At 35.3% G+C, this 23,533-nt stretch overlaps 1 protein-coding gene across 1 annotated transcript in view; it reads right to left on the reverse strand.

Moving 5' to 3' along the window:
• Positions 1-23,533, reverse strand: part of INTS6 (integrator complex subunit 6) — an 81,239-nt gene that overhangs the window by 57,217 nt on the left and 489 nt on the right. Inside the window, exons 2-4 of the mRNA XM_039236101.1 lie at positions 23,358-23,435; positions 22,387-22,536; positions 2,803-2,892 (exon numbers count right to left, since the gene is read on the reverse strand). Of these exons, the coding sequence (XP_039092032.1) occupies positions 2,803-2,892; positions 22,387-22,536; positions 23,358-23,435 (318 nt within the window). The remainder of the gene's footprint in view (positions 1-2,802; positions 2,893-22,386; positions 22,537-23,357; positions 23,436-23,533) is intronic.

Here is a 23,533-nt window from a genome sequence, read left to right on the forward strand (position 1 = left end):
AAAAGAGACAAAAGGCGAAATTCTGTTTGTTATTGTCTAGTAGGAATTCTGACAACATAGATCATATGTAACAGGCATGCGCGTGTGCACGCACATGCACACACACACACGAGCAAAGAAAAAGCATTTTTATACTTTTTATTAATTGAAAGACTCCTTAAAATGAATCATATACTTTAATTACTTGGGCTAGAACAGAACAACATTTTCCAACATTTTAGCAAAAATTAAGCTGCAACTATATGCACATCTGGGGCACAGTCTCTCTGCCCCACAAGATGCGTCTTGCTGAAACATTAAGAATCAAATATGCAAAGGATCAAAGACATTCCTAACCTTGAAAACCAAAACAACAACTCACAGACCTATGTTCCAACTACATTACCAAAATAAACCTTTGCCTTAAAACAAATTAATCTTCTGCCTCAGATAAATAATAGTAATCAATTTTCATCTTGATGACTACCAGACTTGTACCATAATATCCATAATCAGTATTTTTAAATATAAGCTCTGTTCTCATTACTAGGCTAACTATCATAGAAGCTACAAGAGAACTAAAAGGTAAGATGCTTGCCCACAAGAGCATCTTCCCACTCTTACTTGCCAGGTAGTTTTAGGTTACTGTAAGCACAGAGTCCCACCTCTCCAAAATCCCTCCCAAAAACCTGGGAAGAAATGTGAGCAATTCTAATATCCGTTTATACTTCAAAATATGTTTAAAAGTTAAAGGAGGTCCTACAAAACAAATGTTATAAACAAAACAAATCCAGCTATACGGGCACAAAATATATTGTACCCCAGAGGGCATTCTACAAAGGCAGCAAGACAGAACATCCTGAATGATCTTATATGTAGGAATGTTTTATGGCAAATACTTGGTCAGTCATCACAACTCTAAATCACATTCATTAAGGAAAGAAACAAAACAAACCACCAGAAGACTTAATTTATACAAAATAAAGTTGAAGAAGTTAATTACTACTGGTTCTATTAATACTACTTCTGATTTGATGATAATCGATACCTCAATCTTTCAAATTTTTCAAAAGGAATGTAAAGTGGGAAAAATCAACTTGAAAGTTTCAAATTTAAAGCAAAACAACATTTCTACTCCTTGTTCATATATATAATTAATATCTATCTTCCTGATAGTGGAAGGACATAATTGGCTATATGTCAACCTAGTTCCAGAGTGTCCAAAAATCCATTCATTAGGTTCACCTATAAAGCATTCCAATGCTACTAATTATGTACAGACTATAAATTATTTAATATGAATTTTAATCTACCTAAATTCTTCAATTCTATCTCCATGAATCACATCCTAAATTCCCTTTACTATCAATGGCTCAAACAATGATTCTCTTCCACACAAATCAAGATCAGGCAATGACAATTCTACTCGTTCCATTGTTTCATGATAAAACAATACTATACTCATGTCTTTACAGCCTAGCAAGCACTTTGACCTCTATTATTTCATTTCAGTCTTCCAACAAAATTATGATGTAAGTCAAGAATTACCAACTTATTTCACGGGCAAGGAAAGAGATTTGGAGAAGTTAGTTAACTGGTATAAAGTTCACTGCTAGAAAGTAACCGAATAAAGACCAGAACCCACACGTCCTGACTCCATGTCCAAGTGACATTCTACAACGACACACTAATGAAAGTATTTCTAAAAATTACTGAACTTAAAAACTATACTTTTTTTACTTAACCAAACCCTTTGTAAATACTACAAGAATTAAGATTCTAAAGCAAATGCAAACAGTAAAAAAAAAAAAGTGGTCTAAAACACCTCCCATCTATATATACCAACATATTCCGAAAAACAAATACAGTTGATCCTTGAACACAAATTTGAACTGCAAAGGTCCACCTGTATACAGATTTATCTTAATAAACACAGTACAGTACTATAAATTTTGCCTTACTTATGATTTTCCTAATAATGTTTCTTTTCTCTAGCTTCCTTTATTGTAAGAATACCATATATAATGCATACAACATAAAAAATATGTATTAATAGACTGTTTATGCTGTGGGTAAAGCTTCCCATCAACAGGAGACTATGAATAGCTAACGTTTTGGGGCAGTCAAAAGATACACACAAATTTTCAACTACAAAGGGGTCAACGCCCCTAACCCCCACATAGTTCAAGGATCAACTGTATAAGGTTCAAGAGCAGTTCAAATGCTATGGTAAAAACAGCTTAAAGTTAAAATAAGTCTATTGTATTCACACTATCATACCACACGCAACCAATTCTGTATAATCCATGTTAGCAGAGAATAGGTAGTAAGGTTAGCTATAAATTATTTATACTGTCATGACCTGAATAAAAGTATCTAAAAATCTTCAGTTTTCCTAGTCTTGACCTTCTCTTGGCTTTGCTCTAGTCTACTCTAGAAGTCTCCACAGTAGAGGGCACGTGACAATCCACTGAGATATAGAAGAAATTATTAGCATACTGTGCCTATTTTTTTCAACCTGAAAATAAGATTTCATTTTCACTAACTTTATGAACTGACACTGTCATCCTCACATAAACTCAAAAATACAAACAGTTGGGAATTGGGGGTAGGCTCAAAGTGTTTCAGAGAAATTCCTATTCATGAAAATCTGGAGATCACTGCTATGAACGGAGAAGGTAGATAAGTCCTAGGAGACAGATGATTCTAGACTATACCAAAGAATCAAACCTATTTAAGGTGTTCAATACCCTACAATACATATACAAATAATAACTTTTCAACTGCAACTACATAATCTATGCGGATAGGAATATAACTTACCTCATCTTGGACTCCACTGGTAGTAGTCAGCTTGCTCCCATCAGTAATTGTAATAATTATTGCTGGCTCCAAAAAAAAAGGGTTTCGTCCCTAAAGTCAAAAAACACATTAATCATATTAAGGTCTAGACATCAGTTTAATTTTTCTGAGTAAAAAGCCATTTCTTAGAACACTATATAAATGCACTTTCTTGTTATTAGGTTTTATATATAGTATATAGTTTTCTACATTAAAAAAAAGGTTCAGAAAGAAACATGCACTAAACAGAGGTTAACCTTAAAGGAATGGGATTAGGTAGAAGGTAGACTTTTCACTTCTTTCTACCTTTTTCTATGGTTTTAATTTTTTACAGTGAGCATTTATACTTAAGTAATTAATTAAAAGTACTTAATTTTTTAAAAGGAACTCTATAGCTCAATTCTAATAATCTTATCTAGATATGTAAAATTAAAATAGACAATATATTTCTGAGAAACTTCTTAAAGAGAAAGGCAACGTAGTACGTGAAGATTACAATGCAATGTTTCAAAGCATCTAACCAAATGACTGGGTATATGGATGGAAGAGCTCTAAAATCTGGTTCCATGGAAACACAAGAGCTACTCTAAGGTGAGCAAAATTTAATCAGAGTCCAATATGAAAAATCAAGGATGGTTACTTAAATTGCTCGGCAAGAGAAGGTACAAAAACAACAATAGCAGAGGCAATGGAAAACAGTGGCATAAAACTCTCAAATGCTCTATATTTAAGGTGAAAGAACTTCAATAACTTCCATTCAAATCTCTGGCCAAGTTACGCTGAGTATGATGATCAATTCTAAGGGACACATTCTATGAGGGAATCAGATAAACTCATCTTTTATATATAAATGACTCTCATTTAAGATATTAAGACAAAATTATGGCCAAAGGGTCAAACCCTGTGTTTGAAAATTACCCATTCTCTGCTACTAACACATTCAAGAAAGGATGGAATGAAGTTTTGCTGGATATGATCTAGAACAGCATATGACAAATTTTAATGTGCATATGAATCACTTGGATCTTGATAAAATGCAAGTTCTAATTCAGTAGGTCTGGGATGAAGACTAAGGTTCCTTATTTATTCATTCATTCATTTATTTATTTATTTATTTTTAATGTTTGTTTTTGAGAGACAGAGCATGAACAGAGGAAGGGCAGAGAGAGACAAAGAATCTGAATCAGGGACCAGGCTGTCAGCACAGAGCCCAACGCAGGGCTCCAACACTCGAACCAAGAGATCATGACCTGAGCCGAAGTCTGACTCCTAACACACTAAGCCTACCAGGCACCCCTAAGATACCACATTTTTAACAAGACTGCAATCTAGAAGATGCTAATGTCCACAGACAGTATAGCAAGGATATAGAAGGGTTATATGCATGGAATATTCTATGGTTCAATAAAAAGTCCCTTACATTTATATGGCTCTCAATCACTAGCATATTACAGCACATACTCTTAGTTGTTAAATGTATTTACAAACATTTTTCACATACACTGATTTTAACTAATCTTCATAAAGTGGGAAGGGGGAATTTGGTAGTTTAAATTTCTTGATCAAATCACACAACTTGTAGGCAATATATACATTCTTCAAACTGGATCCTGAAAATAATGATTCCAGATGGAGAAAGCATTCTCTAGTCAAATTAAAATATATTAGCTATAACTTCTAGAAGAGTTCAAGTGCAAAGAAGTATGCAAATGTTGCAGAAGACTTGCAGGGGATTAAAAAAAAAAAAAACCAAAACATGAATTTACCTTCTCTTCCTTCTCTACAACATTCATTGCAAATGGAATACATTTGGGGAAACATTACACTATACTACAGGTCACACCATTCACCCCCGATGTAAATAATAAATTCTAATAATGCAAGTCTTCTCATAGATCTATAAACAGGCAATGTTCATTCTCACCTCTGAGGTTCACCTTGTTCCCTCTAACAGAATGTCTTTCCTTTTCCCTGCCCACCACCTACCCAATTCCTAATTTTTCTTTAAGGCCCAGTTTAAGTTCTCTTCTTCCATGAAGCTTTCCCTGATTAGCCTGCCCTTAAATAATTACTGTTCTCCCTCTCCAAATTCTAATAGTGGCAGTTTTCAAACTTAATAAAAATACAGGAACATAGAAATGTTTCTTCAAATGAAACTGGATTTGGAGTGATTTCATGAAGTACATTTTTGTCTTCTTTTTTTTTAAAGTACGCTCCATACCCAGTGTAGAGCCCAACATAGGTCTTGAACTCACAACCCTGAGATCAAGGCCAGAGCTGAGATCAAGAGTCAAATACTTAACCAACTGAGCCACCCAGGAGTCCCCATGGAGTACATTTTGAATACTACATCCCTACAGCATTTAACCTCTCTCCTAAAATTATTTTTAATTTAAATATAGAACACCTTGCACAACAATGTGAATGTACTTAACACTATTAACCTCTACACTTAAAAACGGTTAAGATGGTAAATGTGTTTACTATGGTTTTTTAAAAATACACCATCTAGTATTGTTCATTATTATTTCATGGTTTTGAATACACTGAAGGCAAGGAACATGTCATTACTTCTTTCTCAGCATTGAGCACAAAATATTTAAGCACTGGGCACTTAAATACTCACTGATTCACTGACTGTGGCTTAATACAAACCTACCCAAGTTCACAGAACCATTTAGAATTACTCAAACTTCAACAAGCTTTGAAAAAACTTACAGATATTTTATCTATATCTCAATATAAATGAGTGCTTCCCTAGATGAACACATAACTGATAAATCTGCCAGGATACCAAGTTACACCACCTCCGTCCTAAATCAGTCTAGCCATCTACTCTCCACTTATTCATATTTGTCACTCAAATATTTAATGAGTGGCTGCCATACATCGAGCCTTGTGTCAGCGCATGATATTCCAATCTCACTGATAGTAAATGTACCTATGTACATAGAACTCTCTTCTCCTGGTCTCTACAAATACCATGAGAGATCAAAAATTGGCAAAAGGAGATAAAGAAGACCAACATGTCTTAATAGCTAGCTTCAGGATTACTGTGTCTTGCTTCTACCCTTAAGCCACAACTACTTTGGGTGATTTGCTGCCTTTCAGAAACAAATCGGTAAATCTCTTGAGGCCACCACCACAGGGACCAAATAACTGCAACAGTGTTTCTGTATCACCTCTACCCATAACTCAAATTTTCTTCCATATTTTCTGAACGAAGTATGACATCCATTAATTATTCCTGTATAGGCACACTGAGAATTATCCTTCACAGGCCAGAGAGGTGGCCATATCTGTAATTTAAAAACAATGATCTATGAGGTATTAAGAACTTTATGAATGATGATATCCATCCAAACACTAATACACACTTTCTTAAGGACCATAATATGTAAAAATCAAGTTAAAATGCATTAAAATTTAGCAAAGTCTTTGACGTAAAATGCAAGCTAAATTTAAACATCAAAATACAATTTACTCTTTCCTTGACAACCAACTTGGGAGATGAAACTTTACTAGAGTCATACTCATAATACTCTCCAGAGGCTATGCCTGAAATGACTAATAATCAGGTACTCGATAATAACAATAAAGCAGTTATATGATCTCATTTAACCTTAAAAACTTGATGAGGTAAAATATTCAAGAGATTAAATAATATAATCCAAAGTCACCTCGCTGGTAAGTAGCAAAGCCAGAACCTTATATCATGGTCTTTCCACTGCATCTAAAAGTCCTATTGGTAGCAACTAAATCCTCTTGCATACAATTCTACACTGACCAGAATGTGACATGTTCACAGAACAATGAATAGTGTTATAGTCAGTTTGGTTATATTTAATATATTCTATCTGCAGCAAAATTAACTATAGTAGAGCTATTCCTTTACTTGGTTTCCTGCTGTCTTGTGATTTCTCACCCACCAATTTTTTTTTTCTTTTTCCTTCCTTCCTTCCTTTTTTTGAGAGACCAAAAGAAGGGAAGAGGAGCAGAGGGAAAGAGAGAGAGAGAAAAGAGAGAATCTCAAGCAGGCTCCACACTCAGCAGAGAGCCTGATCCCACCACCCTGGGATCATGACCTGAGCCAAAATCAAGAGTCAGACATTCCATAGACTGAGCGTGTCCAGGTGCCCCTAAATTTTCTATAAATTAATCAATATACCTCTTCTCAACAAAAACACACTGCAACAAAATGCAATATATATTAATGTTTACTTTTGAAAACTAACATCAACCAACTTTCAGAGGGCACATGTACAAATGCAAGATAAAGCAATATTAAGTTCTTTAATGGCTTTAAATTTCGGAAAACTGAGATAAAAATCAAAGGCAGAAAAAATGTAAAGAAAACTATGACCATCCTCATTTCACTTATTTAATTATGTAACCCTATCATGCCTAAGATCTCTTCCTCTCAGACATGCAAGAGTTTAGTCAAGATTCACACTAAAAAAAGCAATAGTATCGGTCATGATGAAAATTAGAATAACGACTTAATGCACATATATACAAGAGAAATGTTTTTTATTTCTTTAGGAACAAATCATCCCTACCTCTATATAGAAATATAAATGTTAGAAGAAATTTATTTAAGCATAAATTTCTAAATCACTGGCAACAAATGATCAGACAATGTTGCTCCAAGAAAGTTTTCTTACAGTTTACACTGCTCTCCACTCCATCCCCCCACCACCTATGCAAGTGCATATATGCTTAGCACGGCACAGTAAATAACTGGCACCTTTTGTACACAATATCTCTACCCAGCAAATTAAAACATATTTCTGGTTGTCTACCAGTATCACAAGATAATTTTCATGTGTTACAAAAAATAATTTAACATTTCAAAGGTCAAAGGTTGTGATTCATAATGTCATTAGCTATTTGGTGCCAAGCCAATGAAGTTCAGTAATTCCCAAATCTTTATATTTAAGAACAACTATATTTTTATTTCTTATATGTTTATGAAGTCACTCAATTTGGGGACAGTCCATATTACAAAATACCTCAAAATTCACCTGGGTCATAAAGTTCTAAACATAGCTTTTATCTTAGTTATAAGATCTCCAAAACAAAATAGTAGTATCAGGCTCTGCTACATCAAAGGCAACCAGTAGAGGGACTAAAAGTTTACTTTTGCCACTAACAGAATTAAAATCAGACGGTTCTCTCAGAGCTGTAGTTCTTGATATAAAGAAACCTAAATATGTCCCTAAAGAATATAGTGCAAGGTATAATATTCTACCTACTTACTAATGGAAATCTTGTCATTTAGAAAATTTATTTAAAAAAAAAAGAAAACTGATTTTACTATTGGTCAAAAACTATCGGTAAAAGTTTTGCTAAGGATAACATAAAACACAAATGTTAAGTTCTCACAATACTTTAATATTACCATGGTGTTAACCAAGACAATGAAATTAAAGCATAAAATCTCAGTAAGAAAATTTAAAGAATTAAAGTAATCTTACCCACTAGAACCTATTTCATTTTTGCAAAAAAAAGTTTTTGAAAATTTTAAAACATTTTCTAAATAAAATAATTTTGAAAATATAAAAGGCTAAATCTCCCTCCAATACAAACTAAACTGGTTCTCAGAATCAGAATTTTTAATCATACCCAATAAATTGAAAATGTAGTGGGGGGGAAGGGTTACAGGAATTTTACTGTACCCTTAAACAAGTCTTAACTATTATCTTCCAAAGCAAATGCAAGGCTCCGCTGAGTATTCAATGAAACTTTCATTGGCTATCTCTGCCATAGCACTTTACGTGCTACCATGCTCCATGTTATCAGTCCTTGGAACAACCTCATAAGGATAGCCAAGTGCCTGGCAAAGCTACTTTTCTCATGGGTTAAAGGATCTACTGAAGAGAAAATGTGTACCAAATGTCAGCCCACCAGCTCTCCTATGATGGCGTCTTCAGCTACTTACACCCACTACTGTCTAGTTAGTTTGCCATATGCCCGGAAAGGTACAGTCAAAAGAAATCAACCAAAGAGATGTTAAGATACATAATATCTTATACATAGAGGCTAAAAGCAGATCCCCTAGCAAGAAAATCGGAAACTTTCAGAAATAGCCTGTGATTTTTTTCAACCTAAAATTTCCTTTTCAAGTTAAGTAATAACAACAGCAGCAAATACGTTAAAAGAAACAGAGTCACCCTAAGAAATAAGTACTGCATTAGAAAAGGTGCTCATGCATACACCACTGGACAGGTACTTAGTAGGACAGGTGTTAAAAATTTTCTTACAGTTAAGTTGCTAAACTAGATCTTTAGGTCCCTTGTTTACATCTTTGTAAAACCTACGCAAATAAGAACATAAAGTGGGTATTATCTACCCTATTTTCCTCTCTTACCATATCTAACAAAGAAATAACAATATATGTGCCTGTAAAATATGACAAATGATTTCATTTTCATTTAGAAATGTTGAACCTCCCTATATAATCTGTCAAAATTCAGATCCTATAGAGAAAATATAAAATATAGAAACATTAATATTACTGTTGTTAGATAAATTAGATAATGTCACCTACTTTATAATATTCATCTCCTTTACGTTTATTTCTGAAAGAAAAATATCTTAGGATGCAATTCACTTCCAAAGACTTGTTATAATACTGATAATAAATACAATTACAACTACATAGAAATGAGAAAAGCAGTTTTTAATATATACTTCATATATGCAAGTCAACTAGTATATATAATACTCTTTAGTGCAGTATTGCTCAACTTCAGGCAACTGTATACCACAACCAGAATTTTTTTCAACATCTGCTTATTACCTGTCCTAATATTTATGGACTTAATATTTCCCTTTAAGTCAGTTTTTTAAAATTAAATATCAATAAGATCTATGAAATAGTAGTTTTGATGTGCTAATTATACCTTCTATTCAATAATTCATTGTCATTAATACGGTTTAGCTTCTTTTAAAGGATGGAGAGGTTGGTTTTATTACAGGAAATGAATACACAACTGGTTAATTAAACATTCCAAACAAAATATAATAATTATTAAAGTCAATAAAGGCCTAACAGGCTTATATTTAAATCAATACTCCAAGAACAGAATTATAAGTTTTATGTTTATTTTAGAATTTATTAAGATTAAAACTTTTATAGTTACAATCTCAAGTGGTATGGCATAAATGAGTCTTTTGATTTAAAAAAAAACCCTGAAATATTCATCTTAGGAAATTAGTGCTTTTAATAAAAAATAGTATCTTTGAATATATTTAAAAAAAAATCTCTGAAAGCGGCGCCTGGGTGGCTCAGTCGATTGAGCATCCCACTCTTGATGTCAGCTCAGGTCATGATCCCAGGGTCATGGAATAAAGCCCCACATCAGGTTCCATGGTGATTGTGGAGACTGTTTAAAATTCTCCGCCCCCCCCATCCTTTCCCGATCATCTCTCTCTAAAATATAATAAAATAAACTTTTAAAAAGACTTAAAAAAATAAAAGATGTCTGAAATATACATTACAAACTGATTAACCACGGCTGCCTCTGAAGAATGGAAGTGAGCTACTGTGGAACTTCCTATAATGCTTGAACTTTCTAACCATGTGCATTTATTACATATTCAAAACAACTACTCAAAATGTGCTTAGTATCTAAAAATAAAACTTTAAAAATCTGCTAGTGTATAAAACACTAGCATCTTAGAATAAATTAAGGTCTATAACTATAGAAAAACATCAAAATTAAAACAATTCCACGTTAAAATATATATTCTTTTAGTTTCAAGTAACTCCATTATACAATTACATACAAATATAGTTCATTTACCTAACCATACAATTCCTTATGTTAAAAATATTAGCATCACTAAAAACAGATGGAATAAGACTTAAGAAAAAGTAGGAGGGAATCCCATCTATTTATTTTAATATAATGACCAAGAGCAATATCCTGCCATTGGATTAAACGATAAACCAGTAGTAACCCTATAAGAAATGCTACAGGAGGGCCTGGGTGGCCCAGCCAGTGGTCCCACAGTTCATGGGAAGGAGCCCTGTGTCTGTTCTATAAATAGCACAGGGCCTGCGGTTCTCTCTTGCCCTCTGTCTGCCTCTTCCCCATCATGCTCTTTCTTTCTCAAAAATAAGTAAACACTGGGAAAAACTGAAACACTGTAGGAACTGAAGAACAGTTTGACTTTATGAAGAAAATGTTAAGGAAACTCAGTAACATACAGGGCTAAGAATTACTGCATCAAAAAACTAATATAAATTCAATATATCTAAAATACTAAACATTTAATAATTTCACAGAATTTGAGTTTTACATTTGAACTGGAGTCTAAAATTTGAATAAGATTATTCTAACAAATAAATAAATGGCTTTGGCATTATTTAAAAAGTAACAGCAGTAAAAAAAAATTAAAAAATGGGGGCACCTGTGTGGCTCAGTCAGTTAAGTGTCCAACTCTTGATATCGGGTCAGGTCATGATCTCATCGTCATGACATCAAGCCCTGTGCTGGGCTCTGTGCGGAGCATGCAGTCCGCTTGGGATTCTCTTTCTCTCCCTCTCTCTAACCCTCCCCCTGCTTGTTCTCCTTCTCAAAATAAATAAATAAACTTTAAAAAAAGGAAATACTAACATTCCAGATAAAAAACTTAACTATGCTCATATTAAGTGGAGTAGGTAATATTAATCTGGGAAAAAGTTATTCCAGCAAAGTATGTAATAGTAAACATGTTGAAAACATGGCAGAAAAAAAAGTAAAACTCAGGATGAAAACCTATTTTCAAAGACAGATGAAATTACATACAGTGATAATGCTGAAAAACAATTTAACCTCAATAAATCACAAAGACCTACCTATAACCATCCAGACTAATCTTTTCCTTGAGGTGATTACCACCAAATGTACAGATACTACTTTTGCAAAAGTCTGCTTAAATCAGATTTTTAACTATTAGGGTTATTTCCTTCTAAACATCTCACATATGGTCTCAGAAAAATCATTCACACACACAACAGTCCTCCTACAAAGATGGAACTCAATCACAGCTTCTACGTAAGTATCTTCATGACACAATTGAAAATGAAAGGGAACTGCCTAATAAATGTTTCATGTCAGTAAAGTTAGCAATAAAGCATTAAATTTAATAAAGCAAAAAAAATTCATGATAAGTACTTGGAAAAACCAACAGTCTATTTTTTCCCACGTGCTATAGCTGAAGGCCTGAAAATAACCTGAAAATAATTTAATTGGATAAATCATAATTCGAGATTAGTTTTAAGGGGTTCTGCTTTGTAAAAAAAAAAAAAAAAAAAATGAATTTTCATTTTCTAGGAAAGAATTGACAGTAACCCAATTTCAAAAGGTTTTTTACAAGGAACTATTAAAATTTCTCCAAATCCATCACATAGGTTATTTGTACTTTTTACTCCCGAGGCTCTGATTCAAACATTTACTGATGCTTAGTGTTAGTACTAAGTCCCTTTCCGAATGTTCACAGATTTAAACTTTTCAAAATAGATGACATGTTTAGGAAATGAGAAACTTACCAAATAATACTTGGGCCTTCTGCCAAAAAAAAGTTTGTAAGCCCTCCTAACTACACACACAAATCCACAAAGGTTTTATCTTAGAAACAAACCTCATGAAAAAGTAGATGTCATACGAACGACTGGACAGTTGTTATATGCTTTTGACAGTTGCTCTAAGCTCACTAAAATGGAAACTCTAAGAATGACACATTTTTTTATTACATTAAGATTTACATTCCATATAATGTTATTTGAGATTAGACATTTTCCCTTCTGGATTAACAATAAAATTTACATATAAAGATCTTTTTAAAAAAAATTTTTTATTCTTTTTTTGAGAGAGAACCAGCGTGAGTGGGGGAAGGGCAGAAGAGGAGACACAGAATCTGAAGCAGGCTCCAGACGCTGAGCTGTCGGCACAAAGCCCGATGCAGGGCTCGAATCCACCAACCCACAAGATCATGACCTGAGCCAAAATCTGACACTTCACCAACTCAGCCACCCAGGCACTTCAACATATAAAGACCTTTGACTCTATCTGATTTAGGCCCAATTTTATGCATGCAATTTCTTGGTTTTTCTAACTTACTGCTTTGAGAAACAGATTGACAACTAAAACTGCACAACAAAAATTCAAAATTTTACATTAGCTGTTACCTGCCAAAGTTACATAAATGCCCAGGAATTATCACAACTCAGGCATTATCAGAGGCCACAAAGACATCATTTTACTTATTTTCGATAACTCAAAAGTACTGTACCCTGTCATCATCTTGCAGATGGAGCCTCTCTAACATCACTTACTGACATTTGCAGCCTAACCTTTCACAGAACACAGACTCATCTTCCATTCCAGAGATTAAAAATTATCTACTGTTTTTAAACCTTTCAGAATAATTGTTGGTATGCTTCCAGTGTTCAAACTCCAAAATAGCCAAAAGATTTTGTTGATGTTTCCTAATACCTAACGAGGTTCACTAACTTTAAGACAAAGGGAAAGTTTTCCTTTAACGTGCCGGCATCAATGCTGCCATTTAGGAGTTACAAAGTACATTACTACTAGATAATTCTACAATTCCTTTTTCTCACATACTCAGAACTGTCTTCATTACTGTAACAGTTTTTCAGATGATATAATTCTCCTGAGGACCTTTACCATGAGTCCCTCAGCTTATCTAGGCAAAACTAAAAAATGGAAAATGTTAAAATTCCATACCCTTTTAAGGAACAGATTAAAAAAGCAAGAGTGCATAGGACCAAGAAGAAATCTTGATAAGACATCACTAGACTGATAGAACTTCGTTCTCTGGTTACAAACAATCCTCTTAATTATAAGATTCGTAAGTTAAAATATTTTCCTACATGCAACTATATCTCACTATACCAGTCATTGGATTATAGATCATTTATGTTCTAAAAAAGAACTATCATCACGTAGAAAAAAAATCCTTCCTAGGCTTATCCCGTTTTTCCCACATAAATCTACATTACAAATAAAAGGAATCATACAAGTTACATTTGCCCTTTCTTCTGTACAGGAATGTCTTCCCTCCCCCATCCCAGCCATTACCACCTTGTACTCTAAAATACACTATTTACAAAGCCCTAGAAATGGACTCAGATCTAAGTTTCCTCAGAAAATTAAACCCTTCTTTCTCTGAAAGTCAACAACATGTCTGTTTTATTAAAATACACACATTATCAAACTGTTTTTGAACAAGAAATAGAGATTTTGGAGAATAAACTTTTTAACACCAAGGGGGATATATATATACTTTTGGAGCTTCAATTTAAAGCCCAAACCATTGTTTGTTCCTTATGGCACAAAATTTTACATTAGCTGGAAATACTAGCTAGCTAATTCTAGCTTCTTATGATGCTTATGATGGTTATATGTTGGGTTATGGAACTTTTCTCAAAGGTTTCAGATTACAAAGCTTTTATCCTGGTAGGTGTTTAACAGAACACTGGGCATGACAGTTCATCACCATCATCTGACTTCCTACCATGTGCCAAACAGGCCCTTTGCTAGATGATTAATATTTCTAGTTCTTACAAAAATTGCCAAGAATTATGCTGCTTTCACCATTTTGTTAATAAGAAATCTGAAGCTCAGTGAGGTTAAGGGGACTTGTCGATACAACCTAAACTAGAAAGTGGCAGAGCCAGGCACAGTCAGTTCTAATGAAGCGGTTCTTTCCATATCACCACACTGCCTGTTCTGAAAAAAAGCTGTATAGAATACTCTTATGTGCCCACAATTCCAATTTTTAAAATTCATATAAAAGCAAATCATAAAAATGGTAATGGGTGTTATAATAAATTACATTCTATATCACTTAATCTTCACCACAATCCTGCAGCATAGATCCTTTCACCTCATCTTCTTAATGGGGAAACTGAGGCTGAGAGGTTATGAACTCATGGGTGGAATAGGAATTGACAGAACCAGTCAGAGTTTTCTGAATCTTAAAACACGATGCTAAGAGGTTTTCCAAATTATCTTACATCAGGGGACCTGGGTGGCTCAGTAGATTAAACCTCCAACTCTCGATTTTGGCTCAGGTCCTGATCCGTTTGGGAGTCCGAGCCGGGCAAAGAGCTCCACATAGAATCCACACTGACAGTGAGGAGCCTGCTTGGGATTCTTCCTCTCTCTCTCTCTCTCTCTCTCTCTCTCTCTTACTCCCTTTCCCTCTCTGCCCCTGGCCCAGTGGGAGCAGCGGAGGAGGCAGAGGGGGAGACACATAATCCAAAGCAGGCTCCAAGTTCTGAGCTATCACCAAAGAGCCCAATGCAGAGCTCAAACCCATGAATCAGAGTTCAAACCCATGAATCACAAGATCATGACCTGAACTGAAGTAGGACTCTTAAGTGACTGAGGCATCCAAGGGCCCCCAACATTCATATTCTTAACTTTTCCCCAAGGGACTAAGGAGGAACTCCAAATGCATATAATAGTATTTTCATAGTATTACAAGAAAGGCTAAATGTAACAAACTGACAAAATGAAATGCCTGGATTTCACAGAGGAATTGAAAGAAGGCACATTCCACAGACATACCACCAAAACGGGACTTACATCTACTGTTTACACTTTTAAATAAAAGTTGTTCTTAAGTAACATACAAGTTACTAATTTAAAAAAATCTGTATAACTGTTCCACAACCAATTTCAATCTTTTAAAATATTGCCTAAGTGTGAAAAATTAGCCTTCTAAACTCTTCTGGGCTTTACTTTATGTATAAAATGAGGAAGACAGAGTAAACTTCTATGACTTGCAATTCTTAAGTCCCATAAAATAAAAGTTATAATGAATACATATAAAGTCCAGTGAAAATTTCTGTCTGGAGCTGCAAAAGTTCAATTTTGTTCTCAAGAATGTATATTAAAATTCACTAAGCTTCACACTTAAGATTTGTGTATTTCAGTTATACCTCAATAAAAAAGCTGGCGGGGGGAAAGAATCTGCTTCTTCTGACCAACTAAAATAGAAACAAAGAACTCAGTATTTTGTCTATGATCTGGGACCATGCTTAAATTAATAAAATTAATAATAAGGCTAAACAAAAATTAAGTTCGTATAAGGACAATACTTTTTTTTAATGAAAGAACACAGGGCTAGTAATATATGGGCACTGATTAAGCAAATGAAAAAAGGCCACCAAGATGATTTTACATATATAGTAGAAAATTGAGTGAACAGTTATCTGGGCTAAAAGTAATTTTAAATATTTAAAGAAATTACAAGTTATAAAATATTGCACAATCTCTTTGTAGAACTCCATGACATGAACATGGCTAAACAATCCTTTCCCTACCCCAGACCATAAATGACTTTAAATCAACTTAAAATAGTTGAAAAGTAGAATTTTCATTCAAATATTACATTTGCTCCTGGCCTTTTAATTTTCAGTTGTACATAGTTTAATATGTAATTACTGACATTCTCTTCCATGAAGGGAAAATAAAATTCTCTTTGAAGAAGTAAAACCTATTATTTTTTGCCTTTTACACTTATAATTTCTTACACAGTAAGAATTACATAGAAATTTCTAACTAAGAATGCAATACTGTCCCTTGGATATTCTTTTTCATTTTCTTTTGTTAAGATCACGACAAAGTAGTTTTTTGATCCTTTAGAAGACAGATTTAGGGCATAAAATATGAAGAAAGGTGACAGCAAGTGTTCAAAGAAAAAATCTAGGTCTTAAAATTTTTTATTAAATTACCACCTTTAAAACTAATACTCAATAGGAAATAAATCATACCCACTTTATGCTACTTTGAGCTAAAACCAAAGTATCCCTTGATATACTTAACAGATGGGCTCCTCAAAGGTCCCTTGCAAACAAACTTGTGTAAATCTCATCTTAAACGCACTAGGGGGAGCTCCCCATTTGAGAGAATCCTATAGCACGTGCTTTTGTTCTGTGTAAAGATTCCTTCTTCTCTAACTTGTATTCCTTGCATTCTTCAAAAGAATGACTTTCTGACTTACATGAATCTTACAAACCTTCCCTATGCTTCGTCCTTTTTATCAACTGCCATTAAGACAACTCAGCCAAGTTACAGTATTTACTTTTCACACTGCTTTCTCAGGAAGTAATACAGGCTCTGAGGGAAAAAAATACATATTTAACATGCTGTTAGATTTCAATGCATGTAATAAAAATCTGCTTTAAATATCAATAGATTTTTATAATCAAAACTTCAAACTGAAGGCCAAAAAATAATAGAAAACTAGAAGTAAACAAACTAACCTATTGAGGGAAAAAAGTATGTTTTGTGTCTCCTTGGTACTTACAATTTTGAAAGTACATTTTAATATCCATCCCATTTAAACCTCCCCTAAATTCTATAATAGAGTACAATGGCTTCATTATTAGTAATCTGGAATATGAAGCAGCAGAGGCACAGGGTGGTAAAGCATGTTACATAGTAATTCAATATCAAGGTCAGGGCTGGGATTCCAATTTTCACATTCCTGACCATTGTGCTTCTTTTACCCAGTTAAATAAAGATGGAGAAAAAACTTTGAAGCAAATTTGACTTTAAAGTCCCCTATCCAACAGTAAGAATCATTAGCCAATAACAATTATTGAAGATAATTTTAAGAAGTGTGTAAGTTGAAGAACTGGCCAAGGCCTTTCAATGGGGGAAAGGACAGTCTCTTCAAACAAATGGTGTTAGGAATACCAGGTGTCCATAGGCTAAAGGATGAAACTGGACCCTTACCATACACCATATACAAAAGTTAATTCAAAATGGATTAAAAACTTAAATGCAAGACCTAAAACTAAAACTCTTGAAAGAAAATATAGGGGTAAAGCTTCAGAAACCCTGGGTTTGGCAATGATTTCTTGGAGAGGACACCAAAAGCATAGTCAACAAAAGAAAAATTAAACTGGACTACATTAATAATTAAAACTTCTGTCATCAAAGGACACAATCAAGAGTGAAAAGGGAGTCCATGAAATGGGAGAAAAACTTGCAAATCACTTATCTGGTAAGGGGTTAATATCCAAAATATTTCAAGAACTCCTACAACTCGACAACAAGAAAAACCAAATAACTCAATTAAAAAATGAGCAAAGAACTTAAACAGACATTACTCCAAAGCCAATATACAAATGGCCAACCAGCTTATGAATGGATGCTCAATATAATTAGGCAGGGGCGCCTGGGTGGCTCAGTCAGTTAAGCATCCCACTTCAGATCAGGTCATGATCTCACGGGTTCGTGAGTTCAAGCCCCACATCGGGCTCTGTGCTGACAGCTTGGAGCCTGGAGCCTGCTTTGGATTCTGTGTCTCCCTTTTTCTCTTCCCCTCCCCTGCTCACTTGGTCATGTATGCTCTTGCACTCTCAAAAATAAACATTAAAAAAAATTTTTTTAAGTAACAATAGGCAAATGCAAATAAACCAGTAACGTATCACCTCACACCCTTTATGATGGCCAAAATCAGAAAAACAGAAAAGTGTTGACAAGGATGTGGAGAAATTGAAATTCTTGTGCCCTGTTAGCGGGAATATAACACAAGTGCAACCACTATGGAAAATAGAGGAGTTTCTCAAAAATTTTAATATATTTACAGGATCCAGCAATTCCACTTCAGGGTATGTATTCAAAAGAACTGAAAGCAGGATCTCAGACATTTGCACACCTTGTTGATAGCAGCATTATTCAAAATAGCCAAGAGGTGGAAACAACCCAAAAGTCCATCATGGATGAATGGATATGCAAAATGTGGTATATGCATACAATGGAATATTATTTGGTCTTAAAAAGGATTATCAAATCTTGACATAAGCTACCACAGTGATGAATGGTGAGGACATTATGCTAAGTGAAATAAGCCAGTCACAAAATGACTATCACTGTATGATTCCATTTATATAAAGCATCTCTAGAGCATTCAAATAGATAGAGACAGAAATTAGAATGGTAGTTGCCAGGAACTGGAGGGAGGAAAAAGTAAATTATGTGTAACTTTCAGTTATAAAAGACGAAAAAGTTCTGGAGATTGGTTGTAAAACACTGTGAATATACTTCATACTACTAAATTGTACACTTAAAAATGGTTAAGATGGCAGGCCCTTGAGTGACTCAGCAGGAAGACCGTGGGACTCTTGATTTCTGGGTTGTGAGTTCAAGCCACATACTGGGTTATAGAGATAAATAAATAAGCAAACAATGGTTAAGATGGTAAATTTGATATTATGTGTGTGGGGGGGGGAGTTACCACAATTTAAAAATTAGGAAAAAAGTTCATGGACTTAAAATTTACAAAATACCATTCACTACTCTTTCCGGTTCATACTCAGCATAGTAGCATGTTCCGGTATAATAATCTACTTTCTTTTGAAAAAAAAGTCGATAGGTCAGTAAATATAAAACTCCTGCTACTATATTTCTTGACAGACTAAGGGAAACAAAAAAAAAAACCCAGTGGGAATCAAGTTTTCATTACTTCACCTACATTCTAAAAAAAACCTGTATTTTGTACTACTTTAGTACTAAATAGATACTGCTTGGGTAAAAGGAAAAAAGTAATATTAGAACTCTATCTGAATTTGCTAAGTTCACAAATATTTATGCTGAAGAATAAAACTGATTAAAATTCTCCATAAGATTCATTCAATTTGATTTTGTCTAAATAGCTACCATATTTTAACAAGGTAAAACTTGGCATTGAAAATCCTTTAAAAAACTAAACACATGTTGTATCTCCTTTTAGGAACTGCTGAAGGATTGTCTTCATCAGATTTTCAATGGTTCTCAAAAGATCAGCATTATTTAAAACTCTGGTGAACACATGTGTCACATTTAGCTGCAATGATAAGCAACTTAATTAAGTGTTGCTATACTATCCAAGGAAAAGACTGACTAGAAAGAAGCTACACATCGTTCCATGATTGCAGAAATATCAGCAAATGGTACAGATTTTCACAATTAAATCTTTATAAGGACTATGCGCAAGGAAGTTTTACTAGGATATCCAAAGTGCTTGAAGAAAACATTCACCAAAATGCGGTTTTTCTCAGCTACTTTAACCTTACTTACACCCTACAAATTCTTAGTATCCTAATTACTAGTATCTCAAAGATGATTTGTAGATATACTTATTAAACTAACACAAGCAATACAGACATTAAAAATACCCTTGGGATTAGTTATGGAAAATCACGTATGTATGTGGGGGGAGTTGCTATGGGGGTATGTGATATATATACATATATATCCACATTTAGGTATTTAAGAAAATTATTCAGAAATGTATATAAATGTTTTTAAATGCTCTCTAAAAATACGCTGTCCCTTTCTTCTAGCTCAATCTCATTTCCTTTCAAGTACTAAAATTATATACAAGTATTTAGTACTATGGGCTCTACAGATCCTTGTAGAGTACGAAAGGGGAAGTATTATGTAAAAACACTGAGGTTACAGAATAAAAGTATTCCACAGAAAACAGGTAAACACAAAGTACTCTCACAAAGAAAATACAGGAACTATATTTAGTGTTAATTATTTGAGACATCCAAAATTCTTGATAATCTATCCTTTTTTTTAACAGAAAATGTGTAATATTTAAATCAGCAAAATAAAGACTTATGATGAAATATATCTCCGGGAAAGTGTTTTCTCATTAAATGCTTTACCCAATCATTTTCATTTGAAAATTATGGCTTTCTCAATTATTTTAATGCTAGTGTCGTTTTTATGTGCCAACTCGGGACATAAGCACTAACACTACTCCAGGCACCCTTGCTTACTCATCAAAATAACTGAGAAGCATTATCCCTCCCCCTTCTTGAATTAATAAATCCAAACATGCAAAAACATCCTATCTCCAAGCTCTTCTCTGGGTCAAAGTGGTAACAGCCCAGTAGGACCACCTTTAATCTCAAACATTTTACAAGCTTTACAGATAAGAACTTAAGCATTCTCTGGTGGAAGATGGCAACTGGGAAAAGGAGAATACAGATTTAAATTACAAATATCCTCAGCCTCTCCATGACAATCAGCTTCTCTAAAGAAGCATTGTAAGAAATATTTTTAATAGGTGGCAAGAGATAAATGTGTGCAAATACCTTATGAAATATGATGCAGAGAAACAGGAAATAGTTCTTCCATACACTGACACCCAGACAACCAAATAAGAGTAACCAAATAATGACAAGTTTCAAATTTGTCTTTGAACTCAAAGAAGCTTAGATCAAAACCTTCACCAATAGGCCTGTATAGCAGTACATATAACAAAGGAATATAAAAAGGAAAGAAGTCTATTTGACAGAAACAAACTGAGAAGTTCATGGCAAACCTACCTAAATTACAAATATTGCAAAATAAAACAGGAAAAGAAAAACTTAAAGATTTATGTGATAAGAAAATATGTATTTACTGAATTAAACAATGGAGGTGCAATTCTGTAGAACTAAAACAAAATGACTCTGAATTATGTATACTTACATGCTATAGGATTATACTCAACCCTTTCCAAAAATGTTTAGGTGCCGAATAGGTACCACTAAGCAAAGCATAAACGTTTCTAAAACAAGGGAACAATTCTGTTTCTTCCTATGTAAAGCAACCAAAAGCTGTAGTCGTGGGAAATTTTCCTGAAATGTGTCAAACTCATGAAAATTGTGGCTCACAGACCTTGGGAAAACAACAAAATGTACTCCTAAATGTATCTATCATCTGTGGCAATAATGTTTCTGCACTACAGCCTAAAAACTGAACTTGGGACTAATATTCCTTTGTTATGTATAACATTACACATTCACCAATATCTTTTATCTTCCCGGGCAGCAATCTCAAAAATTACAGTAGACTACCTTGCCTTATCTCATAGTGAACCATCATATGGGGGGGGGGAGGGGGGCACACAAAGAAAATTCAAACAGCCTCTTTTCCAAAAGTATGGAGTTCAAAAATAATAACGGTCTCTGGACCCCGGATTTAATTCAGAGCAAATTCAGAATTCTTCCTGCATAGATGCTTACTGTAGATGCTTCAACAGCTGAGAAACTTTAATGTACTCAGTTACTGCACTCCAATGAAAATCTTACCTTTCAGAATAACTATAAAATATGTTTAAAACAAACCCCGATAAAAAGTAAACTTCCTGATGTTTTTAGTAATGTGAAAATGAAGGCCACTAATCAACTAGTATGCAGAAGTCACTGCAGTAGTTGCACAATTGCCTGTGGGTAGCCTATCACAGAAACTGAGTGTGGTGAGGCAGGCTTTCCCCTTTTATAACCTGAGTGAACTTCAAGGGATTAAAACCAAATTCATGTCAATTCTACAGCACAAAATTCAGACTCTAATTCTGAATACAAAATACACTTTACGGGAAACAAATGAGGGCTTAAAACCAATACGATATGGTCAGTTTCACTTTTGTATTATGTGCATATTGTACTTTAATCTGAAATGCTTCATACTTGTATTTCATGTTATATAGGTTTTGGACTTGACGGTGTTTCTCCACAAAAAGAAAAAAACAACTGTTTTTCCACCTTAATATTCAACCTACCTGCCCATAGTTGTCTATGCCAGTTACTAATCTATTTAAATTTAATAAATCAAAAGCTGTCCTTAGGGATTGGCCAAGAGTCGTAAGTCCTTCAGCCTGAAGGTTTTTCAGTTCATTCATAAACGTTGCATGGTTTTCCTTCCATCCAGCCTGTAAAGAAAATGTAAGAATTTTTTTTTCATCCTTTAAAGCCATGTACACACGGACAGCCGTTACAATCTGCCAGTTTACCAAGGAGCTGCTTAACTTCACTTTACAGTATGGTTCGGTTAATGTGTTAATACCGTATCACTGCCAAGGAAACTCTTCAAAGGTGGCCGAGAATAAACCTGCTGGCTCTACAGCTTTTGGTGGCTAACAGCCTTAATACTTTGTAACTTCCCTGGGAAATTTACTCCCTAACCTACTACCCAAGATTTGGGCACGCAAAGGTACTCATGGAAAGCAGAAGTGAGCAGGACTTCTGAAGTTAACCTGCAGCGGTCCCACTGGCCCGGTGAGGAAGAACCCCCGCAGCCCCCCACCCCAAGCCCCGCAGCCCCCCCCCTCCCCAACCCGGCTCGCTCGCCAGCCAGGGCGAGCGCGGCCGAGCCCCGGGCCGAGTCCCCTTTAATGCAAACCCGGGCTCGGAGCGGCCGGGCCCGGCTGTCACTGGGGCTAACTTGAATAAATATCCCCCACAGTTCATTGCTGCCGCTCACGCCGCGGAGGGGAAATGTCGGCCATGTTGATCGCAGCGCCGCCGCCGCCGCCGGGCCGGGCTGGGGAGGGGACGGCGGTGGCCCAGCGACTCCGCGCCGCACCAGGACGCTCCGGAGCGGGGGAGGGGGTGGGAGCCCGCAGGGGAAAAGACCTCAGCGCCTGGAGCACAGCGGGTGGGGGAGGGGAGCATAATGAAGGGTGAATGGGGGGGCGGGGAGGGCGAGCGAGGAAGGAACAGGGAAGGGAAGGGGGAGGGCGAGGGCTGTTACCTTGATAGCATAGGGCGGCTCTTCGAAAGTGACCAGCATATACCTGTCTCCTCTGCTGGCAGGGTCCCGGGCACGGAGCTGCGGGAGAGCGGGTGGGGGACGGGAGAAGGAACAGGGCGGGCGAGAGGGAAGCACAGAGGCGAGGTTACGATGCGAAGGGGCGCCCAGCGGCCCCG

This window comes from Hyaena hyaena, unplaced genomic scaffold (assembly GCF_003009895.1).
Source record: "Hyaena hyaena isolate Hyena2069 unplaced genomic scaffold, ASM300989v1 scaffold_106, whole genome shotgun sequence".
Taxonomy (NCBI): domain Eukaryota; kingdom Metazoa; phylum Chordata; class Mammalia; order Carnivora; family Hyaenidae; genus Hyaena; species Hyaena hyaena.